General features: G+C 35.0%; 1 protein-coding gene across 4 annotated transcripts; it reads left to right on the forward strand.

The window, feature by feature from the left end:
• Nucleotides 1-27,600, forward strand: LOC123524103 (uncharacterized). Of its 4 annotated transcripts, none has more exons than XM_053539226.1 (13): nt 1-23; nt 3,847-3,926; nt 10,497-11,136; nt 11,898-12,161; nt 13,359-13,637; nt 15,285-15,838; nt 16,090-16,263; nt 16,705-16,821; nt 17,157-17,196; nt 20,626-20,703; nt 23,889-24,308; nt 25,094-25,211; nt 26,634-27,600. In XM_053539226.1, exons 2-13 carry the CDS (start codon nt 3,918-3,920, stop codon nt 27,505-27,507), a joined length of 3,567 nt encoding a protein of 1,188 aa, XP_053395201.1. In that variant the 5' UTR covers nt 1-23; nt 3,847-3,917; the 3' UTR covers nt 27,508-27,600. The 4 variants fall into 4 exon arrangements, with proteins under 4 accessions (XP_053395201.1, XP_053395202.1, XP_053395200.1 ...); XM_053539225.1 differs by lacking the exon at nt 1-23 and adding an exon at nt 2,211-2,477; XM_053539228.1 differs by lacking the exon at nt 1-23 and adding an exon at nt 2,345-2,477 and having other exon boundaries at nt 10,981-11,136.
• Nucleotides 27,601-27,692: the final 92 nt, after the last annotated feature.

Raw genomic sequence — 27,692 nt, forward strand, 5'->3', positions numbered from 1 at the left:
GGACGCGTCTTGCTAACGGATTTGTAAGCAATGTGTCACGGGTTTCTGGGCGATTTCTGTGTTTGCCGGTATTATAAACAAAAGTTGATAAAATGTCACATACTGATACGTCTATTCACTGTTGAACTCATTATTGACAATACAGTGTTATTCGGCCTCAAAGAAATGAATACCATTGGACAGGTTATAAAAATTGTACAAAAAGCAAAGTACATTTAATATCATTTGTTTGTATAACTGTCACGATTTCATGACATCTAGAAAAAAAGCCAAGTCTCCCATATCGGTTATGATATCTTACAATGTTACACTGAAACAGGCGACAACAATTTTCTATTTGTTCTTCTTTAACTTACTATTTTGTGGATATCATTTGCCCGGAACTGGAACGGCCGTATTCACAGTCAAATCTTGAGACTAAATCATGGCCATGCTGAAGCGGTATCTTTCAAGGCAAGGGCTTTGGGTTAAAATCCTGCCCAAGTTTCTGCGGTTGTGAAACATTTGCTAAAGGTAGACCTATAGGAAAGCGCCATCGGTCCTCGGGCTATGTTTCGAGGGCAAAAGCTGTAAGATTTACCCGTTGAATGCGCAATTACAGGGTACATTCTGAACTTCTTTATACTAAAAGGCTCTCTGATCCTAAGCTAGATTTCTATGCAGCAGCCCTTTATGATAATAAATATGCATAAAATCTTTTTGAAGAGTAAACTTGCTGGGTCGAAGTGACCTTAGGTGTGTTCATCCATCTTTGTCTCAATATAGCAATATTCTAATACTATCACTATCTTTATCATCAGTAGGTAGGTAGGTAGGTAGGTAGAATGCAAGCTTGATATTGTACTCCCCCAAGTTGGTGAACAAACATCACCACAGCCCTGTCTATGATTCGTTGTTGATACTCTCTGGCTCTAAAGTTAATCTTTCAGGGTTTACACATAAGGAAAAATGGCACAGATGTGACATATGGAGCCCTATAGGGAGTTCTAATAAGCTGTGGTGAACCATATATGCTTATCTATGAGCATATTTTCTCTTCTACTTATGTCCCAACTAGGGAGAGTGATTGTAAGGCCAAGTTTGTCCTGAAGTGTGTCAAACCCACTTCGAACATTTTTTTTGGACTGATTTTTGAGCTAATTTGGCTTGAGGTTTGTAAGAAATGCAAATCCATTTTTGCAAAGTGCACATGATATATTTTTATATGTGACGTCATCCTGATTTTCTTATATGTCACACAAGCGTAAACCCTACTCCCTATATATTCTTAATAAAACAGACAATGTCTACAGAGTTGTCACATATAGCCAGGCCCATTTTAGACTATAATTCCTTACCTCATTGTAAAGAGCAGTCTTTAAACCTTAAAAAATGTAAAGAAAAGTAGTTAAGGGGTAATTTATCTTCTAAGAAAGATTTTTCCTGTCACATTTGTTAGCTGTAATACTACAGCAAAAATGACCCGCTCATGATCCCATATTACTTCTCTCGCTGTCATTGGGTTTTACTTCAAAAAATAAGTCTTCCTTTTTGCTTTTTCTACTAGAATGTCAGCAATACATCCACAATGAAATTTAAAGAAAATAGCGCTAGCAAATACCTGGTGAAAAAATTAGTGCCCAGTTAACTACCCGCCACTATGCGTCTAGACCAGATGGTACCCGAGCTGGTTCCTTTACTATAGTAAGGCATATAATAAGCCAGAAACAAAGATTAGTCTCTGTTTTATCTTTTTGATATATCCGATGCGTGTTAACCTTTAGCCTGCTGGTGGCAAGTGATTTTGCCTTTGCGACCAGTGCAGACCAAGATCAGCCTGCACATCCGTGCAAGCTGATCATGGTCTGCACTGTTCGCTATTCAGTCAGTAAATTTTCAGTGAATACCCCTTTGAATAATAAATGGTACTGGCCAAATTGAATGATGGACCAGCCCATTTTTGAAATTCAGCAGGCTAAAAGTTAAAGGTGAATATTTTCGCTTGATATTTCGGTGTTCATGCGGATTTTCTTCCCCTAACTTTGATTCAAAATAAAAATCTTATAGTCAGATATTTTAATATACAGTCTATTAATTTGTTAAGGTCATTTGTTTAGGATAGTATGCATTTATCTGCCATTTCACCATTAAGATTCATTTAAGCGTTTGTCTTTTTTTTTTTTTTTTTTGCTTATCAAGCAGAGCAAAGCTCATCTTGGTGTGGTGGACTCATAAATATATTTCATAGTTACATAAAAGCATTTGTGTCATTGTGACATGCTGCTTTAACAATTTGTTTGTTTCGATCATTAGCCAATCAATAGCTAGCTCTCGCGTGATCTGTGGTTTTCCACTATTCTATTTTCATAATCCAATAAACATTAGGCATTGCCATTATTCTCGTAGATCTTTTAACGCTTACACACAATAGTTTTGATAATTGATTAAAATAAATACATGTTTATTTGGAGGATTTTGCATTATCGGTTTATACCATCGTACGTATAAATAACATTGATTCACTTTGTGATATTCTTTTCATCGGGGCGAACATAGAGGGCTGGCAATCAGTTGTTTTTGTTCTCGAAATTGATCTGACTCTATTTTTAGCTTGTGGCCTTCGTCACTATTCATAGTTGACCTTGACAATTTTGAAAGGTTTTCGGACAAACGATTCGAAGGCTACGGTATTTAGATTGATAGATTGATAGATAGAGTTATTTCAGTATTATGCATAAAACATGGTAAAACATATCCGCATACATAAAACAAAAACAAAAAACCTGTATGAGAAAAGAAACCATGTCAATAACAGCATACCAAGGATAACACAAAAAAGAGAACTAAATCTCTGATTTCCATTTGCTCAAGATGGCTGTCACCTCAGCCCTGCAGGCAACATTAAGTTATACAGGAACCTAAGGGCAGCAGTGGTCGCCTTGATGAACTGTTCCGTACTACATGTGTAAGACAAGTATTTTCGGTTTGTTTACTACTTGAGCCAAAGAAAGGTAGAAGTGCCCTGGATGCCAATCAGTGATACAAATTGGTACACTCTTTTCTAAATGGCCTGAATATATCAGGGTATCCCTTTTTGGCGGTTTCAGACCACCCTGATATGTTTTCCGTTGAAAGTTTTCAATAATGTAGGTTCATAATTATGTAAATATTGTACTTATCACATGTTTGACGTCGCAGAAATGTAATAAAGCCATTACATAAAAATGATAATACGCTAATGTAATAAAGCTTTGACGTCGACGTCGTTTACAGTATAGGAGACGTTGGTCATATTGACTTGTTTAATATAAAGCAAAAGAAAGTAGACTTTTTGATGTTTCGACAGGAAAAGCTAACATGTGATAAAAAGAATATTACATTTGTGACTTTCCACATTGTATTTATTAAACTCGTTGAATAAAATTGATAAAATGCTCGATTTTTATTATTTTATTCAACTCTAATAAATTCAATATGAAAAGACACTCATGTAATATCCTCTACATATTTGGCATTTAAATAAAAATGCCCATTTTTACTCTACTTGTACCTGTTTGCCCTAAATTTGCCCTAAGTCATGCTCCAATACAAAAAATATAATTTCAACGTTTACAATATGAATAATAAAACACTGAATGACAATAACAAACATTTATTGATCAACGAATACAGTTTTAGCAACGTATGGTATACTCGACGATATATGACATTTTTACGTCGATTCGCCGTAAAACCCAACTCACTCCAAGTAAATTGATCTTAGTCTGCAAGTTATTGTTTTGGAAAGCTAAAGTTTAAAACAAATAATTTCTATGATAGTCGTTATGTTGTTATATAGCTATATAATTCTAACATAATGTTTGATAGGTTAACCCTATGATTCATCTAATACAGCAGCAAGAGGTTTCTGATACAGAACTCGCCGACAGAGATAAAGGATGGCAATGGTAAAGTATTTGTTATTATAATAGTACTTTCTATTCTTGGTCAGTTTTAATTATTATGGACTATTGCAAACATTTTTAGTAATGAAGGCAAACATAAAGCTGATTTTATTAATAAATGATAAAATCTATAAGACAATCCTTTGGAAGCATTGAACGCTTCGAAGCAATGTAAAAGGATACTCTGTCTAACTGAGTCGTTTTCTAAGAGGAAGTGAAATAGGCAGCACCCCTCAAATTCCCTAGCGCCAGTGTAATGAAGTAACCCATAGAATAATGACCCCCCCCCAGGTCATTATTCTATAGAAAAAGTGACCCCCGGTCATAGTATTATGACCTCCAGATCATAGTACTATGACTCCCCCACGTGAAGTAAACTGAACCTCACGAAGAATATTGACTCCCATAAAAAAACGAACCCCAGTCATTTGGTCAAATTTAGTGATAACTCATGTATCTAAGGCCTAATTGCTGCATTTTATGCCCCCACTCGGGGGAGGGGGGCATATAGATTTGCCCTTGTCCGTCCGTCCTTCCGTTTGACCATTAGCCCCAGATACCATCACTTGACACAGAAATCAGAGCATTCCGCAATGGGAAAAGGGATTAGACGCTGTATCTTGGTGTATACATTTTTTTCAGGAAAATAACAATTCACAATACGTTCACAAAACACACCAGTGTCAATAATCCCTGCAAACTTCGGTATGAAGTAATTCTTCAGAAAAAAACTGCACAAGAAACTGCTGGCATAGAACTTAGTATTAATAGAAGTTGCAATACTTAGCAGTGGCAGTAAAGTACGGTAGCGGCAACAATAGAAAGTAGAAGTAGTAGTAGTAGTAGTAGTAGTAGTAGTAGTAGTAGTAGTGGCAGTGGTAGTGGCAGTTGCAGTAGCAGCAGCAGCAGCAGCAGCAGCAGCAGAGGAATAAGTGACAGCAACAACAGCAGCAGGAGAAGAAGAGGTAGATGTACAAGACGTATTAGTGGAAGCAGGTATAGTAGTTTCAGTAGTAGCAGTTGTAGTAGTAGTAGTAGAGGTAGTAGTAGTAGTAGTAGTAGTAGAAGAAGAAGAAGAAGTACATGTAGTAATAGCAATAGAAGTAGCGGCACCAGTAGTAGTAGTACAATCAAAATGTTAACTATTGGCAATGGAGGGTATTAGAGTTGTAGATCTAGTAAAATTGTCCGTTGGGTTTGGTGGAGATCACTTTTTAATAGATATTATCGTCGAAAGTCTTTTTAGGAGCCGGTGTTTTACACGGAAAGAGTAACTTTTTTAAATAGAATAATGTCCGGGAATCGATATGGTATGAGAGTTCGAATGTAGTAATTTCGGCAGTGAGTATTTTACATGGAAGGAGTCACTTTTTCTATAGAATAATAACCGGGGTCGTTATTCTATGAGATTCGAAGGGAGTCATCTTTAGGGAGTCAGTATTTTACTTGGAGGGGTCAGTTTTTCTATAGAATAATGACCGGGGGTCGTTATTCTATAGAATTTTCGAACGGAGTCAGTTTTTTATAAGGGGAATCAATATTTTACAGGAAAGGAGTCACATTTTCTATAGAATAATGACCGGGGGTCGTTATTCTATGGGGTCGAAATGTAACACCACACTGGTTGCATAGATTGAGAAAGTCAGCAGTTTTTCACACTCGGTTTTATTTACAAGGTTATACAGAAAAAAACAACTTTACTAATAGTCGATTCATGTATAAATACGTCAGCTTTTTAAATAGTATTTTCCCGCGTCAAACATTTAATTAATTTGTATTCTTAAGTCAAAAAGTTCTATAACATAATAGTCAGTTCTAAAACTTCCACATTTATTTTTAACCCGCTCTTAAACCCGAGCCCAAAATTGAACTTAACCGAGCTGATCTGAACCGATCCGAACTCCAATTATCCGATCCCATTTTTGTAAAACATTTCTAACTTCCTGATTCAGTCTCTCTCTCCTTAACTCCGTCCTCTCTTTTCTTGACTCAGTCCTCCTCTCCCCATTCTCCTATCTTCTCTTAATTTTCTGAGTATTTATACCTTTTTTACGAACTACAACACAATAACATGTTTACAAGTATTTCAAAATGTTCGAAGCAATTTCAAAACATGTCAATCAAAACGTCCATTATGTACTCATATAATAGTAAACAACAGATGTAGAATCAATCACCATTGTGTATTTTGATAAATAAATGACTGTTACCGAAACAAACAAAATAATTAGGGTCAAATCTAATAGATAAAACATTCAACGGTGATTCATTTTGTATAAATTGTAAACAACAACAATATGCTGAACAGGTAAACAAAGTAATTAACATTTCTGGCCAATTAATGAAAATTCCATCGAAAACAAATATAAAGTAATTAAGGCTGACCAAATCAATTTCTTTTGAGAATTTCGCAATATCTGATCGGTAATAATAGCAAACAAAGTCATTTAGGCCAAAACGTAATGGATAAAACGCTCCGATGTTACGAAATTTGCTTGAGTAGTAAATACCAACAATGACCTACGCATGTAAACAGAATGCGTATCATTTGTAAGAATTATCAGGATTATCTACCAAAATCAATAACAGATAAAATAAACACAATGATTAATTAACTGAAAACTGACCTGCGAGCTATGATTGTGTTACATCACTATCCTAATCAATCGAGAATATTCATAGTGATGAAAATTCCCAGATGTTATCTAACGTTTGCATTCACCTATTATAGATAATTTTGATAAATATATTATGGAGCATCAGAAGTAAACTATCAAGCTGTTATCTTAGACACTGTTTTCAGTTGTATATAACGCCCACTATTTTTATGAAAACTTTACTTATGCACCTATATTCCAAGATACTGCCTTTTCAACAATTTTGATAACCAAGCGAAATATATAACCTGTTACTTGTTTACCTCACTCTACATATTTGCAAAGCAAATGTTATGTAGTATTTTTTTCCTTATACATTTCTTCAAAAACATTTAAAATACAGACATGACAAAATATTATTCACGGCATCATTGTTTTTTGTCCAGTTCCATTTTTCATCCGGCTTCATTTTACAAGTCTCCATTGCTATCTTTTCATGTCACTGTTGCTATTGACGTTTTCATTTTTTCTAAAGCTGTAACAATCAAATTCAAACACACAAAATTGAGGATTCACATCTATAAAAGGGAACATGTCTATTCGATAAAAAATACACGTCTATTAAAAGATAGCACGTCAATAAGAATAAAAACACACGTCTATAAGGGAGCACTTCTAGAAGATAAAAAAACACATCTACAAAAAGAAACACGTCTCTAGAATATTCCTTTCAAGATATGAACACAATCCAGCATATTTTTTCCCAAGAATTAATCATAGAATATTTCATATTAGTTTCGGATGACGTTTGTACTTCCTGTGATGATTTGCTATTATTGTTTACGCTGGTACAATGTTATCTATCCGTGTTGTATTCATATAAGCTTTCATATGGTTTACTTCAACTTTTTTTTTTTAACGGATTTAAACATGTTTTACCATACATCATCTGCTGCTAAAAGTTGCATCTCCTTTTATTTGTTAGGACTGTCCAGAATCTCTGCAAACCACTGGTAACTGTTCGGAATATTATCGTTAACTAAATTCAAATTTCTTATATGCCCTGCCTTGAAAAATTTAGCTCAAGAAATCATCTTCAGAATCTAAACATAGTTACTCATCTTTTTATTTCTCCCTAAAAAATAAGGTTTTGTGAACTTAAAACCGTCCCGTTTTAAAATTGCCTCATATCTTAAATGTACATCAAATTTATTATTCTTGTACATCCATCCCTAATAATTCAGGCAAAGTAGCAACTAAATCCCTCTGACTCAAGAACAAAATCCTCTACATTTATTTTTTTACAACAATCGCGTTACTGGCGACTAATTCCCAATAGCTGAGCATAACACTTGCTCCGAAGACGTTACACACGTCATATTCCCTATAAATTCTATACTGCCCGTTATCCACGCTTTAAGACTTCTTACATCTTAAATATGATATATATGCGTTACTCACGCTCTAAGACATTATTTCCGTCTCATATATATCTACAGTATATTAATGCCCTATGTCATGTATGATCCACGTTTTAAGACTTACCCGCATCTTAACTATGAATTATACAACATTCTTTGAGCTCAGAGAATACTTCTACATTCCTGCCTGAATAAAAAAATAGGCTGCACAATGATAATTTCATCTGTCAACATTTCTTTATTTAATCGGTTATTCGAATTTATATAAAAAAGATTATCTGATTTTCAATTTCTAGTATTTCCGAAATAAAAAACAAAACAAAAAAAAAACAAAAAAACTTTGTGATCTGTTTCTATGTAAATAAGAGTTTATCGTCAATAATCTCTGCTTCTATAACTTTTAAAAACAAAACGAAATCTTTAACATTCCGAGCCATTCTATTTGATTCAACTTGCATATGTCAAAGACACTAGATATATTTTATTAATTATACTTTCGTGTCTTAAATTTATTTTGAAGAGAAAATTATTTCTACCTATTTCACAAGAAAAGAATTTTAATTACTTTTACAGAAACTTAACTTAAAACAATTACGAGAATTTCTGCGATTCCGAACAGCTACCGTTATGCTTAAGAGGATAAATTGGAACAGTCACTAACCTCATTTTATTTCTGGAGTTCTGCATCTTCTTTCCTTCCTTAGATATTATTTTACACGAATTCCTGGAATCTTTATATCTCCCTTCCTCCTTAGAAACATTTACTCGAGTTCCTGCAGTCGCTATTTTCTGTAGCACGGCCCTGTTGCATGTCTTTAAAACGATTTGTTTTCTCTGCGCGATTCGTTGTCCAGCTCCGACAGTAGTACCGTATTTGTCATAATAGTCCTTTTCCATTTTTCTTATCAGTTTTCTTTTTATTATTAGCATTCTGCGCTTCCGAACTTTAAATTCAATGTTGATGCAACAATATTTCGCCATGTAATGAATACCAGATTCGTTTTCTTCAGGTCTTTCGTTGTTTTATCCGTCATTGATGTACTAATAATTTTCCAGGTAAAACAGTTAATTTTTCATTCTATATCTTTGTATGAATTTCTGTTCTGTAGTTGATGCTTCAATACTTCCAAATGTAGTTTTCAAGCTGTATTCTTTTAAGTACTTCCGTTATGATATCTGCGACAAATTTTTTGTTCGTTCAAAATGATCTGTTGAAATCCTGGTCACGGCACCAGAAACGATCCATGTAACACCACACTAGTTGCATAGATTGAGAAAGTCAGCAGTTTTTCACACTCGGTTTTATTTACAAGGTTATACAGAAGAAAACAACTTTACTAATAGTCGATTCATGTATAAATACGTCAGCTTTTTAAATAGTATTTTCCCGCGTCAAACATTTAATTAATTTGTATTCTTAAGTCAAAAAGTTCTATAACATAATAGTCAGTTCTAAAACTTCCACATTTATTTTTAACCCGCTCTTAAACCCGAGCCCAAAATTGAACTTAACCGAGCTGATCTGAACCGATCCGAACTCCAATTATCCGATCCCATTTTTGTAAAACATTTCTAACTTCCTGATTCAGTCTCTCTCTCCTTAACTCCGTCCTCTCTTTTCTTGACTCAGTCCTCCTCTCCCCATTCTCCTATCTTCTCTTAATTTTCTGAGTATTTATACCTTTTTTACGAACTACAACACAATAACATGTTTACAAGTATTTCAAAATGTTCGAAGCAATTTCAAAACATGTCAATCAAAACGTCCATTATGTACTCATATAATAGTAAACAACAGATGTAGAATCAATCACCATTGTGTATTTTGGTAAATAAATGACTGTTACCGAAACAAACAAAATAATTAGGGTCAAATCTAATAGATAAAACATTCAACGGTGATTCATTTTGTATAAATTGTAAACAACAACAATATGCTGAACAGGTAAACAAAGTAATTAACATTTCTGGCCAATTAATGAAAACTCCATCGAAAACAAATATAAAGTAATTAAGGCTGACCAAATCAATTTCTTTTGAGAATTTCGCAATATCTGATCGGTAATAATAGCAAACAAAGTCATTTAGGCCAAAACGTAATGGATAAAACGCTCCGATGTTACGAAATTTGCTTGAGTAGTAAATACCAACAATGACCTACGCATGTAAACAGAATGCGTATCATTTGTAAGAATTATCAGGATTATCTACCAAAATCAATAACAGATAAAATAAACACAATGATTAATTAACTGAAAACTGTAAACAGAATGCGTATCATTTGTAAGAATTATCAGGATTATCTACCAAAATCAATAACAGATAAAATAAACACAATGATTAATTAACTGAAAACTGACCTGCGAGCTATGATTGTGTTACAGAAATACTTAGCCCAAAATGCCTTTTGGTAAGAATTTAAGTTTTTTATATTCATTTGAGGTAGTTGATAGTAAGAACATATTATTTCATTATCAACTGTTTTTGAAGCACTGGGCATATAATTTGTTTCTTAAAAGCAAGTTGTTGAAATTATTTCCTAGACTTTGTTGCAGAGCACGGAAGATACAACAAAGGGGCATAAATTTTATCTTAAACACCTCTTACTGTTGGGACAAGCTGCGCCCGTGGCTTTGAATGCGGTTATAAAAAGAGAAGTCAGTAAATGCGGAGAAAATCTTGTCCAGCTCATACTAAAGAAGAAAGATACTTTCAGAAATTTTGAAAGCGCAGTGTGTCTTCAATTGTTTAAAGATGATGAAGTTAATTCAAATATTGATTCGTGGGACACACGCATGCTTTGTGTTGTAACATTGGTCTTATTCAAGTCCAGTCTAAAAGAGGCAGAGCTTAATGCAGTCACATGCGTACGTGACCAGAGAAAAGACTTGGATAGCTATGCTCAATCTGCTTCACTAAGCTACAAAGCATTCGAGACAAAATGGGGTCCGTTACAATACGCCGTGCTTGAGCTTATCAAAGATATTCACGACGAGGCAAAATTTGAATGCACGCGAATGATTCATTCGTTTAATTCAGAATCTATCAGTGTTAACATGGAACTAATAAACAAAATGAAACAGACGAGTGATGTCAACTTGCATGTTCAAATGGCTATACAAGACAAAGTCGTCCCAAAGATACAACGAGAAGAAGATACTTGTGATCAAAACGAGAGGGCAGAACATCATAATGGTTTGTTTGTGTTCCATTTTGTTGAATTTATTGCCAGTTTAGAAATGAATAACGTAACTTATTCTAAATACAAAAAGGTTCAAAAGAACAACACAGAAACGTTTAACACTAAAATCATTGAATGTTCTTCAAACATTATTATGAAAAGTTCATACAAGAAAACAAAGGGTTTTACAATTTAATAAGTATCAAATTAATATTTTACAATAATGAAAAAGCAGCCTCAAGTACAATGGCTCATAAAAGTGACAGTTTCTTTGATCAGTAGATGTTTCTCGGAAATTAGTTTTAACGTTAACTTCCACTCAAAATAAACGTATGCCTTTTTGGAGAAATATTTCTTTAAAAAAAACAACAACAAAAAACACCCATCTAGGTTCTACATGGAAATATTTCTGTATGCTAACTAAGATTTTTAGAAGAAGGATTTTTCACAATCTGCAAATAAAATTTATATACAACGTTTTTGTGTGAAAAATGGCTTTTATTTATAATGGAAAGTTCCCCAAGCAAAATCAGTTCTGACAATAAATTCAAACCTAATCAAGCTATTTTGGAAAATTAACAAGTTCTGATTACTAGCCTTAAATATGTTTATCATTATGTACTACATAAATAGTATTGCCTTATATATGAAGAAAAAATATGAGAACAATCTTGTTACAGACAAGGCGGATCGACCAAACAATAGACTAAAATTCATTTAAGGAATATTGGCAATTATAAAAAATACATTTATGATTATGCAATTTGTGTTATAGAGAATCCAGTATTCATAGAAAGGCTTCAAGACACGTTTGTTTATGTCAATGAACCAACTGTTCTCACATGTAAGCTAAACGTTCCGGAGGCAGAGGTCGAATGGCGACAAGATTACAAGCTGATAGAAGAAACAGATACCTTAAAGACCGTTGCTGATAGATGTAGCCACTGGTTAGCAATTTCTCATGCAAAATTGACGGATACAGGACAGTATGCTTGCATAGGTGGACAATGTTCCACAACGGCTTCCCTCAAAGTTTCAGGTAGTATAATTTATTGTCGGCTTTCAGAGAACGTTCCAAGACTTTTCACAGATGACTTCAGTGTGACCGCAACACACTATAACTGAGGTCTCCAACACCATTGGTTTTGTGTCACCAATGCTGTTTTGTAGCACAAAGAAATTAATATATATTAACAATATTATTAACAGATAAATTATCTACATTTCTACCACTCAAGTCATATTTAGTGTCGTAGCAAAATTTGTTTTTCTGAATTTCAAGGCTTATCGAATAGGAAACTTAACTTTCAAGTAGGAACTCAGGTATATACAAGTATATACAAGTATTCACTCTGGATTGCATTTTAAACTGTGGGAAAGCCCGACAACTGACGTATCCTCCTACTATGCAAATTGATCAGACAAAATTGAAACAGAAAATAATTAGCAAGGTGAAGGGGAATTATATAGCAGGCAAATTTGCCCTGCTAGTGGCAGAGTTATATGTCTGTAGGCTCTTTTGGCAGGAGTCACTGTTTTAAGATTAATATTCTATATTTTTGTCGAGATTATTTTTAAAATATCCATGCGTGTTGCCATTGTGAAATTCGTTAACATAAGTAGGAATAAAGAATATAGTGGTTTATCGTTTTTTTTTACCAGTATTTCAGTTATGACACATCCGTCAGTTATCTAGTCCAATGTTCCTGGTTTGTACGCCAGTTGCGTTGATTTTTAGAATTAACTGACAACCTTTGACTCCATTTGACTTAATTTGAGTTTGTGTACGAATGTCTTCAGACATACTGTCTTCTGTCATATTGTCACAGAGAACATTGCCCTGTTCGGAAGTCAAACACTCAGCCTCTCGTTTCATTTCAATTATTATGCTCAACATACTGCGCTAACAGGGCATATTTTTCATTCAAATTCATATACTGTGAAATCATTAACAATCGTGGGGGATTAATTTTCGTGGATTTCGTGGTTGAGTCAATCCACGAAATTTAATCCCAACGAACAAGTAAAATTCCAATTCATTTTATGTTCAAAAGATGAAATCCACGAATTCATATCCCCATGAAATTGCCGTTTTGACCAAAAGCATGAAATTTCATGCCCACGAAATTAAATGATTTAATTTTACAGTACATCAAGTACACGTGATGAGTAGAATAGCATATATCACATAATAATATCATTTATTAATTGTAATATTTCAACATTGTTGAAACAGGTAGACCTTTGATGATAACTGAAGAGTTACATGTAGCAACAGTAGACTCAGATGTAAGAGAGAATATGGATATAGTAATGATGTGTTCAGTCAATCTACATACGAATAAAGCCGTCTGGCGACATGATCGCATAGAAGTTAAACATAATAATAGATGTCATCTCACGGTGCAGGACCGAGAACACAAACTGACAATCCGGAATGCAAAGTTTGAGGATGAGGGTGATTACACCCTTGACTTTGGTGAGGCCATATCAAGTACAAAATTGACAATTAAAGGTAACTTATTGTCGATGATAGTTCGTTTTGTTTTATTTTGTTAGTCTATTTTCATTGTCTAATATGAAATAAGAAAGTGCCCAAATCGGTAATCGATCTGCTTTCATTTTATATGAATGATAATTAAAAATGTATCTTTATGAAAAATGTGCTTTTAATACATTTTCTTTAAGACGTGTATACTATATTTGTAGAAGATGCTATTTGTACTATAATGCAAATTTTCCCTATTATAGGCGTTACGGTATGATTTACCCCTCCTGATGGGCCCTGCTAATATCCGACTCCCCATCCCCCATGCGCCCGAACTACACTGAATATTAGTATTTCTGATATACTGACATACTGTAGTGCATCATTGAACCACAAAAGAAATATTTACGCTTGGTGAGAAAATCACGTTTGTTTACATTTGAAATTTACATCTGTAGAATCTTACGTACGTACAAAGTTTAATCTGTTATTATAAATCTTCTTCGAAATCGTGTCTATTTATAATAAGTGTAACTGAAATACCGATAAATGTATGTTCGCTAATGACACTCTCAAGATGGGAAATAACTCACTCTCCTCGTTTCTTTTCATTCATTTCTAACTCCATTTAGCTAGCCGTAACAGACCCAAATTTTATATTTACGGATAAAATTCCTTCTATTTGATATGGTATAAAAGCAATCCATCGGTCATTTCTTTGTTCTTAATTTGCGAAAAGTTGTGAAGACAGTTATTGACACAAACCATCCAGCTGGTTTATGGAAAGTAAATGCCCGCCTGTGATGAAATAATGCACGGAGGGGCACCTGAGGTCTTTCTCCACCATCAAAGCTGGAAAGTCGCCATATGACCTGAATTGTGCCGGTGCGACGTTAAACCCAACAAAAACAAAAACTTAAGGCGTTTTTTATCAAAGAATTTGAAACTAAACTTTCAGCGAACATGCCGAATCGACACAGTTTTTATTTGATAGTATAATTTCATTTGGTATCTCACAGGTTACCGTAGAGGGATCAACTGGAACGCTTCCCTATAAGCTGCTTCCTTGCCCCATGTGGTTCTGGGACGATCTGTGTATGAAAAGAATTGGAACCACTGTCTTACCCTTGCATGATCGTAAGAGGCGACTAATAGGGTCTTAACACTTGGTTTTGCTGTAACTCTGTGATTCCAGCAGGTTTACAAATTTTGATTCCATACCTCATGTTTTTATTTCGATGTAAATGAGATGTGAAACCAAAATTTGTAGTCCTGTTTGGCGCCATATAACTATACTGTGTTGGTGCGCCGTAAAACCCAAATCAAATTAAATCAAATCGTTTAACAAATCAAGAATGAAAACGTGATCTTGCCGTTTATATGCTGTAACAAACCGCTTGGCATATTATATGTTTGTTTTAATGACCTTATTTATTCATTGATTGATTTTCACACGCTACTTCTGTTAACTATATAATATATATATATAATTAAGGAAAGAATGGGAGAAAACAGAAACAGTCCCATAATTTGTTTATGAGAGTTCGCAATTGTTTCTTAAACATGTATGAAATACTTTAGAACGCCCACTACTGATTTTTTGTAAACGACCATTTTACCATCAAAACAGCACAGCCAGAGTTAAGTAGGTGCATATATATATTTTTACTTCAGGCAACCTTGATATTTTACACAAAAAGCAACTGACAGAAGACCTATTTAAAAACTGGATCAGAGGTGCACTTGGTCTAAAATACTTGAAATTTGGTCTAGAGGAGTTTGCAAATAATTCCGTAAAATCTCATCACACTGAAATTATGGAGCGAAATCGACATACTGGGAAGGTATGTACAGAATGTACAGCAGATGTTCTCCTTCCGTCACACAAACAGGAACATTGTCCAAAGAAAGCAAAGTGCCTGTGTTTTAAGCAGCCGTTTAAGAGGAAACATTGTCCAAATGGAGGTTTTTGCAGTACGTTTTACGATCATATTCAACGGGATCACCTACTCTTTGATCCGTCGCTGGCGAACACAGATGTACAAAACTGGGGTAGAGATCCATGGAGTGTTGCTACATGCTATATAAGTACTACTGGCTACCAAGGCAGAATGACAGCGAAAGAGGTCGACTGTTCGGGACTACTGAGTTTATTCATCAACAACAGATTTATCAATAGAAGCCTAGGTGACGTAGGAATAAATGGCGAAACAGATCTGTTTAAACAGGTTAAAGAAGCTTTAGTCACAATATATTCGAAATATACCTCTGAAATTTGTTACAATTTATATACTAGTTATGCAGTAACTTCATTATTTTCTCTTTGAAATGTTATAAAGCAATATGTATATGCCTTCCATTTTTTTCAATAATTGAAAATGTAATAACTATTCAATATAAGTGCAACATGAGAAATATTTTAACCAAAGCCATAACAAAGGTATGTTTTATTGTCGCATTTGTATTAATAATATTACAGGCGAAGGATGCACGCAATGATATTCTTCACAGTGCAAACTATGAGTTGTCTGAAGGTCAATTGCATGATTATATAGACCTGTTCAAAAGCGTACTGGAGATCAAAAATGTGAAAGGTGGGACCCCACTCTCAGGACAGCCAGGTGTTCAAGTGGCCATTAATAACCTGATAAAGGTAGATAAAATCATAGTTTGAGAGACAATGTAGTAGCACATTTAAAGCGGGACATTCAATTTCAACCATTCCATTTGCGTTACATGATCATTATGTCAACCCCTTTTCGACACTTATTTCATTTCTTAATTTTTTTTCTTGTTGTATTTGACAATGAAATGAAATTAAATTCAGAGACAGCTTTTTAGTGTTTACAGAAGCTGTTGCAACAGGAAATATGTAAGAATCCACTAAAATTTACAACTATTATGACTTGGCCTATCGGTTGCAGAAAAGAAATGCTCTTTGATCTTTTTATAGCAACCAATTGCTTGAATATGTAAATATAAACGATAAATTGAAATATTTCTTTCTGTAGAATTTTGCTGTTTAAAACTATTTGTTTGTTAAATAAACATGGTTTGCTAATACTACATTTTTTATTTATCAATTTACTCATAGTTGCGAAATGACCAGATCGATATACGCATATCTCAAGACTTTCATAAAGAGGTTAGGGATCTAAAAGAACATGCTATGAATGAATTAGCGAAGAAGGTAGACGAAGCCGAAAAGCAGGTAAGGGTAAGATCTGAAATATCAACTAATTTATTTTTTTGTTGTATTTTTTAATGTTATCCTTTTGCAAAATACATTAATTCGGGTAAAAGCTCAAGCAAATCATTCTCAAGTTATACAACAAAACACTTATTCAATAAAGATTATTTTAATGCCTTAATATGAAATTACTATTTCCTGGTTCCTTTTATCTGTTGTTTACATAATATATTTCTTATTATTTCCACTCGAACTATACATTTAGATATCTGTACAGTAAAGGAATTCATTATAATTTAAACTGGATTGATGTTCATCTTGTTTTACTCTTTTAGATAAAATTCTTTTATTTTCAGAATCATCTTAAACTTCAGCACTTAGAAGAGAAATTGAAAAGTATGTATGTTTGATATGATCTATTAGTGTGCATGCGTCAGAAATACTTATAGCTGATTCGAACAGCTCCTTTAAAAAATCTAGAAAGCGTTGTTTACTGGACTAATAATGTACATTTTGCAGCTTATTTTGTAAAACTTTTTTCAGCATTAGTTACATTGATTTTCTCGCAATTTTGCGCAGATCGGTCTTATCAAGTTATTATTTACCCTAACGCCTTTCCTGCTATTTTGACCTTGTCATTGCTAGATTGACGTCATGTTTACCGGTATCTGATTGTCACTCTCTCATTTTGTAAGTATAGTAACGGTCAGTGACATAGTAAAAAGTTCATGAAGAGCCAAAATTCCGTCATGCCCAAGACCCTGATTAGCTCCCTGTCCTAACATATCCTCCACCCCGTACGTATTCTCATAAGGAAACTGATGCTGTCATCCTGAATCACGTTTAAACACTACCAGCCATAATAACAAAATTTTGCCACATTGCCATGACTTCTGTCAATCTCGTGTGACGTTAAGACCAATAAAGGCCCAGATTACCCTTGCGGAAGCTGCGGATCCAAGGTTCTTTACTCTGATCCAGTTGTGGAATAGTGACAGATTTGGGATGCAGTTTCGTCTAGATACTGAATGGTATCAACAGCTTGATGGGATTGGATCTGCTCGGTATGAGGTCACCTGAATCACTCTTATGCCTCAAGTATGTTTTCCATTTCTTCTAACAACAGCTACTCGTCTCTCCCTGAAAACATACAACCAGCAGTAGACAGCTATAACCAACCTCTAAAATCTTATGTAAACCAGCTATGAGAATACATATCAAAGTTAAAAATGCTTAATAATTGTAATAAAAACATGAATTTGCAAAACGTATCCAAAATTAACTATAACATAGTTACTGCTTCATGGTCTCGGCTCAAAATGAAACACTTCACGAATAAAGTACCCTCACCCTAGCTCTCAGTTACTAAGTCTTTTGTATCGATAGGCCTACATATAAATTACGTTATTTCAGATATATCTGATCATGATATCTCTGCAGTTGTGAATTCAGACCAGCTTTTCTTAAACAAAACTCCGGAACCTGTCACCTGTATAGTGAAGCAAATTCGCCTGAATTTAAGAACTAAATGCAAGACTCCAGTGACAAAATACTACGATAGTCTGACTCTGTTTGGGCCCAGTTCAAAAATAAACTTAAAGCCGGAATATCTAAATATATACCACTGGAGAAAATTGGCGCCAAAAACTCATTACCCAGGATAACTAAAGAAATAACAAAATTCATCCGTAGGAGCGCTCATCTGTATCAAAAAAGAAAGAACAACAAAAATCTAACCGTGATCAATGGAATACATTCAAGAAAAAAAGTTTGATGTAAATTAAAATGAAAACTTCTACAATACACACCTAGAAGCCATACTTGACATTGCTTACACAAGGTACTTTTTCGTCTTATTAAAATTCCGAACATATCTAACAAAGTTTCGCTTTTCAATTCTTAACCAAATTTACTGATAGAGATGTCAGGCATCTGGGGATACTTGCAGTTTTGGAGGGGATTTGGTATCATAGAATTTGAATGCATGTTTCTTTCAAAGACAGTGTAGATTTACCAGAAAAAAATTAACAGAAACTGTTTATTTTGCACGGTGACCTTGTTTATGTTGCTTGATTTAGATAGTCTGTAAAACAAGCAAAGCTGCGGGACCGGATCAGATCGGACCTAGCGTGCTAAAGGAGCTAAGGCATGAAAGTGCAGATATCATATAAGTTCTCATTCAGAAATTCATGTCATCTAGTGACTTCCCGCAAAACCGGACCAAGGCAAACACATGTCCCGTATATAAGACAGGTAACAGCAGTGACACAGTCAACTATCGGCTTATCTCTCACACCTGTATACTCTTTAAAACCTTGGAACTTTTCGTTGCTTTTCATCTATCTTACACTTCAACTCTCACATAATTCTTTATGAATGATCTTCAGCCTGGTCTAAGAGAGAGGCGTTCCTGCGAAACCCGGTTTATTGAACTTACAGACTATCTTGTTAACAATATCGCTTCGGGAAACCAAACTGACATCATTCTTCTTTTCTTTAGTGAGACATTTGACAAGGTGAATCATCTCAAATTACTTGAAACTGTTCAAAAACATGGCGTTTCCCTTCAAATCTTAAACGGGACATAGTACTTCCTCATTGGCAGAAGTCAATCTGTCATCTTAGATGATGATCATTCTGCAGAGGTACCCCTTCTGGGGTCCCCCAAGGATTTGTAACTGGGCCTCTCTGTTTTCTTATTTATGTTAATCAGCTTCCTTTCCCTGTTTCTAAATCTCAGGTTTGACTCTTTGCCGATGATACTGCGGACTACCTTACTATTTACACGCTTTCAGATCTGTAAGCAAGACATTGACAAGATGCAATTCTTGTAGAAGCAGTGAGACATTGAATTCAGCCCTTCGCAATGCTATGTCCTACACATAACTAAAATGTCATTAAATATAAACACTAAAGCGCCAAGCCATAGAATAGTCTGTACCCTTAGTCAAATATCTTGGACTAGATCTATCTTCAGACCTAAGCTATAATACGCACATCTAAAATATCACATCAACTGTTAATAAAACTCTTGGATTCATCAAACAAAACGTTACCTCCGACGACCATGAAAAAAAAGAATTGAAATATAAGGCTTTAGTTCGGCCCTATCTTGAATATATTCTACCCTCTGGAGCCCGTACACAAAGACATTCATTTATTCAGTTGAAAAGCTCCAAATTGGCGAAGCGTGATTATTACCCTTGTTCGAGTATTACAGCCATGCAGGAAGATTTCGGCTTGCGGTCTCTTGTACACCGGAGATAAGATTCCAGTCTCATTATGTCACTTTACAACAGTGTAGCAATTAGTCTTCCACCTTACATACATACACCTATCAGACTAACCAGGCATATGCATCCGTGATCACTTAGAGAACCACAAATTACATCAGATTAGCACATGTACTCGCTGTTCCCACATAGTATCACCTTTTTGAACCAGCTCTCTAGTAAAATCGTAACATTACCTGGTCTTGACAAGTTAAAACAGGCTGTGGTAAAGATTCGACATTAGTCCAGTGTTCATTGGTTATAACAACATTTGAACAATTGACTGGAATACTTTCTGTGTCCGACAGTATTCATTGCTATGTTCTTTTTATTACTGTTAGTCTTTACATATATAGATATTTATCAATTGTATTTGTTTAACACATGCTCTTTGAACTGGAATCGTTTTGAATCCTTTACTAAGGTCTCACCAGCCTTATGTAACTGTTTCACAAAACTTTTTATATTGTATATGTTGGCAATATGTGATGCCACTTGAACAGTCAAGTAAATACTGTGTAATTTTGAGAACAATAACTAATTTGTTTTTTAGAGACAGAGGAAGACCTTCAGTTGATACGTGCTCTCAGGTCGACACAGACGAAAACTAAAGAGTCAATACTAGCTAATGGTATTTTCCACAAATTAACCTTTCTTTCCAATGTTAAAATAAATAAGGTGCTAACGCTTTTTACGTATACATCCAAATATCTTAACGAGGCACATAAGCACTTACATTGGATGATAACTTTATATACTACACATGTCAAATTTTCCGATACATACTCTGTCTTTTAAATCGTATTCATTTGTACCTGTTCAAAACGTTTTTGCACTTTTGTACAGTTTTTCTCTAGGTTATCTTATTTACATTTCAATATCTTAAGTACATCAAGAAAACTTAAAGGATGGTCAGTAATTAGCTATTAACTAATACCCCATCAACGGTGTGTTGTACCACATAATATTGAACACGTTTGTCTGCATATTTAGCTCACCATGAGCCAAAGGCTCATGGTGAGCTTTTGTGACCGCTCAATGTCCGTCGTGCGTCGTGTGTCGTGTGTCCGTCAACATTTTCTAAAAAAAATCTTCTTCTTGAACTCCACTGGGCAGACTTCACAGGAATGATCCTTGGGTGGTCCCCTTTCAAAATTGTTCAAAGAATATAATTCCATGCAGAACTCTGGTTTGTCCAAAACCGCAAGGCATAGAACCTCGATATTTGGCATGTGACATCATCTTATGGTCCTCTATCAAGATTGTTTAAATTGTGCCCCTGGGGTGAAAAGGGGCCCCGTCCCGGGGGTAAATTTTTTTACATAGACTTATATAGTGAAAAACTTGAAAAAACCACAAGACCTAGGCCTTTGATATTTTGTATGTAGCATTGCCTTGTGGTTCTCTACCAAAATTGTTCAAATTATGTCCCTGGGGTGAGAAGAGGCCCTGTGCCCCGGGGGACGGGGGACGGGGGTCTCAAGTTTTAAAATAGACTTATATAGGAAAAAAAGCTTTAAAAATCTTCTTACTTGAAACTGCAAGGCCTAGGTTTTTGATATTAAGTATGTTGCCTTTCCTAGTGTTTCTCTACCAAAATTGTTCAAATTATGTCCCTAGGGTGAAAAGAGGCCCTGCCCTGGGGGTACCAAGTTTAACATAGGCCTATATAGGAAAAAAATTAAAGATCTTCTTGTCTGAAAGTTCAAGGTCTAAGCCTTTGATATTTGGTATGTAGCATTGCCTTGTGGATCTCTTACAAGTTTGTTCAAATTATGCCCCTGGGGTGAAAAGAGGCCCCGCCCTGGGGTCATTTGTTATAATTATGAGTTATATAGGAAATAATACCTCCAAAATTATCAGATCATATTTCCTCGACAGTTTAATTATAATTACCTGATGACCCCAAGTGATTAGGAATCACTTGACTGTGTCCTTGACCTACTGACCTACTTTCTTGTTTTTTAAGATACAGCCTTGAAATTTGGATGACATGTATAGTTTTGCACACCGATCTTAAAACTGACTTTCAGTTACCATGAATATGACCTACTGACCTACCTTCTTAATATTTTAGCATCAGTTTGCCATTTAAAACATGTGGCTCATATTACTCAGGTGAGCGAACCAGGGTCATCATGACCCTTTTGTTATAGTTTTCTTCCTGTCTGGTTTGTAACTCAACAATCTATCAAGGGATTTTGGTATGTTTCCCGTAATAAAACGATGATGTGTCGTGCATATGTCTTCTGAGTTTAAATGTAAAGGTTACACTTGGACGTCAAATGTAACGGGGTATTAACAGGGTCTGTTCCGAGACCGGTCCATACATAACTCTGCCTTCCGTTCAAAATTTTACTTCACACATGTTCAAAATCCTCTTCAAAGGTCAACAAGATTTTTTCCCTGTGCTGTTCGAAACTCAACCATTCATTAATTTAATATTACTTTGCATAAACGCACACGTGAGACCCCTAACTGAAAGATCATGTTCACACGTAAAGGTCAAATATTAATATGGTATTTACAAGATATGTTTCGTGTCCGGTCCGTTACTCTGCCATCCATTGCAGGATTATGATATCACTTTACACAAATAGTTGATGTGATAATGTGACCTGCTATGTGCAATACCCGGATCCCTAGAATGAAAACCAAGGCCACGCATGACGGTCAAATGTCAATATGTTTTTTCCTGCCCAGTCAATAACTCAACCATATATCTATGAAGAGTCATGCACAACTCTCCGACCCCTAGCTCAAAATCAAGGTCACATTTTGAGGTTAAATGTCTGCAGTGTCTGTATTGTGTCCGCTGGATAGCACATCCATCAAGGGAATTTGACGTTATTTGGCACAAGTGTTTCCAATTATATGATGATGTATCTTGTACAACTCACAGAATCCTAAGGTGATGGGTCAAGGTCATGAAGGTTAACAGGGTCTGTTCCATATTTGCTATACATAAAGGTATTTTAATACTACTTGAAATAAATATTTCTCATAATGAGTGTTGCGCAACATCAAGATCATTAAATAAAATGTCAAAATCACATTGGAAGTATGCCCGGATATTTAGATAACTTTGTATTAATATTCAACATCAGAAGCTGGTGTGTCATATGGATAAAATTAAAAATGTTGGTGTATTTTCTTCAGAATTACTTCCCTTTAATATGTAGAAGTATAACAATAGATAAGTATTTTCCCACCAATTTAAAAGATGATATGTTATTTAAAAATATTTCTATATTATTATTCGTCAAAAGCGATTAACAACTGTAAATGTACAGAATGCAAATTCACATTTAAAAGAAAGCGTTATATCATATTATATAATTATATAGCACAATATTGTACATATATCATTGACAAATATCGCATAATAAGGTTATGCTGCAGGTAAGTTCATTAGTCACCTTCAAGTAGGGGACTTTGTATTGTATAAGAATACTTCATTACTTGTTTTGTTAGGTTTAACTCACAGCTGCACAATACAAGGCCCAATGACGATTTTAATAGCGGAAGACCAAGATACATCGCGGATATTATTGTAAACACTAGTAGGCACATATATAGAACCACAGACCTTCCGTTGCCTAGCTGTATAGTCCTTCGCGTGAATTTTATGCCTGAGGCAAGGTTTCTCGCCACGTTGAGTGGCAAGTGATTCATTTCAGCAATCTGTACCACTTGGTCATATAGGCGCATTCTGTATATTTTGAATCAAGTCTTACAGTTAATATATCGAAATAAAGAAAATGCATATTTCATTCAAATGTCGTTACTTTCCTTTCAACACATTTATTTTTTCAGCACCATTCGAACTGGAATTACATATACAAGTTATTGAAACAAATGGAAAGGCAAGCACCAAAGGGAATCAACGTATATACAAAAGCATAAAGGATTACGTTGACAGTCAAAGTACCAAAACATATGGAGCGTCTATCAACATTACTGATCAATCTGTTCATCGCCTCCTTGATTCCATTATTACATGTAAAGACAGTAAGATCGTTGATGTGTTGGAAACAGACACGTATCCTTACATTAAAATCCACTGTCTTACTTGTGAGGCTATTGAAGAGTTTCTGAAGTTAATCAATGGGCACACATTCCAGAAAGAAACAATTGTATTACGAAAATGCCTAGAAATGCAAGAACATATAAAGGCTTTTGATCTAATAACAAGCTGTTCTCCAGAAAGTATAGAAAACGCCAGAAAACATCTATGTAAGTACAATATATATGTATTTTGAGTGATGAAATGATAACAAAAGAAAAATCACAGAATTGATGTGACAATAATTAAAGGGCAAATCAATATCGTTTTCCTTAAATTGAGCTTTTAAATATTTCATTCTGTTCTGTAAGTAAATATAAAAAGCAGATCATTTTCTCGACCTAAACCGTGTCTGATGATAAAAAAATCAGAGAAAAAAAAAACAGATCAATATATGGTTGAATAAAAAGACGAAGCAAACATATCAAAGTTATTTTATTTAGGCTGTGATACACTCGTGATTGATAGTTTATCTTACTATATTCAAATATTACGCTTACAAATATTATGCCTTTTTTAGGAATTGGCAAATGATAACTTTACGGCAGTATTGAAACCACTAAAATCGTCAAAACAAGAAAATGGCAGAACCGACTCGGTTTCTTTTCATGCGTTTTGGCATTTAATAAACGTAAACGTACATATTTTTATCGGATGAGACAAATATAATCCTTTGACTGACGCTATTTGAAATTTACATTCAGGACATCGGCTGCCGTCATAATTATTAGCTTTTCTTTATTTTTCTTCAGAATGATGACATTGTGAATTTCAAAACCCCCGAATTCTTCCTTTTCGCGCATTTGTCCAGTTCTACAATATACGGATTTGTATAATACATGTACAAAGATCTCTTACACAACTTACATACCAAGCAAAAAACCCATTTGGATTTCTTAGTGTCGATAATTGAATTTATGAAAAAAATCAGTGCCTTATTTTTTCATTTACTTAGACGACCGTGGTCCACCCTGTGACTTCCCTTGTGGAATACATCAAGGTACTCAGTGTACATGGTATTGTTCTGACCATGACATATTTTGCTGCGCAGCTTGTAAGGATTCATATCATAGGTAACGATAATTATTAATTATTCAATACACAGTATGCATTTGTGGAAAAAGAAAACAGTTGCTCTCTATTCCTGTAATTGTGTGTATAGTGTTGTCATAATTTGGATTATTATGGATCCCCGATGGTTTAAATCAAGCACTGACTCAAGAATCCCTCCACAAGTCGCGATTACTGGTCAAATATCCAGAAAGCAGTCATGGAACTTAGTTAACATAAATTGTTAGCATTTTCACTCTTACCAATGTACAATGCTTAAACTAAACTATTTGTATTATTGTCAAGGTTCTGAAATTATTGATCGGGAAAGGTTTTCCATGTTCTCGCCCCTTAGACATTGACCTTCAACTGAGTGACCCCAAAATCTATAGGGAACATTTACTTGGCATATCCAACCACATCTCAACGTTCTGGGTAGAGTGATTCTGAAGTTATTAATCGGAAACCTGCGAACTTGACTTTTAGAGCGCAGCCATTATTTTATCTGGGGACTATACGCCGCTCTTCATGGAATTGCACTCTGTGCATCATTGAAGGTTCAATGTGCCCCGCCGTATGAATACATCTGCTTATATCTCTAAATTATATTCTGGTACTTATAACATGTGTAAATGTTGCGTTCTGCTCAACCCGGGGCTATAAGGGCGTGGACGGTAGCTTGCACTTCCACTACCGTCCATGAACAGGCTCAATCAAACCGAGTCTGCAACATTTTCGTTTATGTCGTGTTGGGCGAACTGTGGTTTTCCACTTTTTTATTATTTTCTTTATCTGCGTGACTCTAAAAATTAACAGGGGTCTTCTACTTCGTCCAATTATATCGTGAAGTTTTAAGGTCCTGGCTCAAGTGGTTATCAAGGTATTGAAACGGTTTTCCATGTTCAAGCTCCTGTGACCTTGACCTTTGATGGATTGCCCCCCTCCCTCACCCCCACCAAAAATAAAAAGACAATAGTGGTCATCTACTCTGTAAGCCCTATCACTCTATGAAGTTTGAAGGTTCTAGGTGAAATGATACTAAAGCTATTGATCGGAAATGAAGTGTGACGGACGGACTGACGGACAGGTCAAAAACAATATGTTTCCACCAGTGGGGAAGGCATAACAAAACGTCTGATCGTTTACTGTAGTAGTTGTATAGATAGGAAGGCAATGTCATGGCCATCCAAATACAATTTTTTGAAATATTCCAGATGTATGTATGTACATGTATGAATGTAAAATACATCACTAAGCAGCTATTTTGCCAATAGTGATTCATATCTTAAAATGTTGTATTTGTTTGAATACCATCAGGTTTGTATGTACTAATCTGGCGATACTCTTTAAAATACTGGTGATTTTAGACCATGATTAAAACTCTTTGAGAAACAATTTAGTGTATAACATTATATTTGCCTAATCATATTTTATTATACTTCCAGAACATGTGTTGGAATGAAACAGGTCATATCAGATAGAACATATGGGAAACAGAAACAAAGTCCTGTCGCAAAGCATAAAATAATGAGTTACAACGTGCAGATAACAGATCGTTCTAAAAAATGCGACAATGATGTGTATGAATGTAGTATAACCTGTGTCTGTATGGCATCTTATGGTAACATTCTTCTTGCTGATCATGCTAATAACAAACTGAAGCGACTAGATAGTTTGTACAATTTAGTCAGTGTTTGTACACTTGGTGGACGTGATCCCTATGACGTGTGTTATATAGGTGATGATAGAGCTGTTATCAGTATATCGCCAAATTTGATTCAGTTTGTGAATGTATCGGGTGACATCAAGCTTGAGCAAGTAGTAGAGCTGGAACACCCATGTAACTCTTTGGCTTTTCATGGTGATACACTCTATGTCAGAGGTATGGAATCATTATATACCTATAACAGACAATGTCAACAGAAACAAACTCTCTATAGTGCACACGCTTTAAAAACGTATCCCTATTTTCGTGGTATTGCTGTCAGTGACGATAACGAGAGGATATACATTGCAGCAGGTACAGACGGTCTTATAACAATTGATAACAAAGGAAATCTTCTGAACACTTTGTCGAGCGCAGCATTTAAGGATTCCATGGATGTCTGTGTTATCGGTGATGGTACTGTCCTTGTAACGGACGAAACAAGCGGTTGTGTGTATCAGGTCGATTATAATGGTGAAAAAATTCTTGGAACAGTTGTTACTCGATCAGATGGTATTGATAAGCCTGCATCATTGTGCTTTGATAGACGAAATAATACACTGATCGCTGCGTTTCTCTATGGAAACGATGTTACAGTCGTTCAACTAAAGTAACACAGCTGTGGTACTAAAATGCCCCGTTCCCAGACAGACATTTTCTGATAGTTCTTTCCATTGAATTTTATGAATTAAAAAACTTTCACTGTTTCATGTACTTGTTAGTATAGTATCTAAATGAAATAGTTATTTCTTAAGTGACTAGTAAATACCTACAACGATTTTAATGTCTTTCCCTGAAT

Source organism: Mercenaria mercenaria, chromosome 3 (genome assembly GCF_021730395.1).
Source record: "Mercenaria mercenaria strain notata chromosome 3, MADL_Memer_1, whole genome shotgun sequence".
Lineage (NCBI taxonomy): Eukaryota > Metazoa > Mollusca > Bivalvia > Venerida > Veneridae > Mercenaria > Mercenaria mercenaria.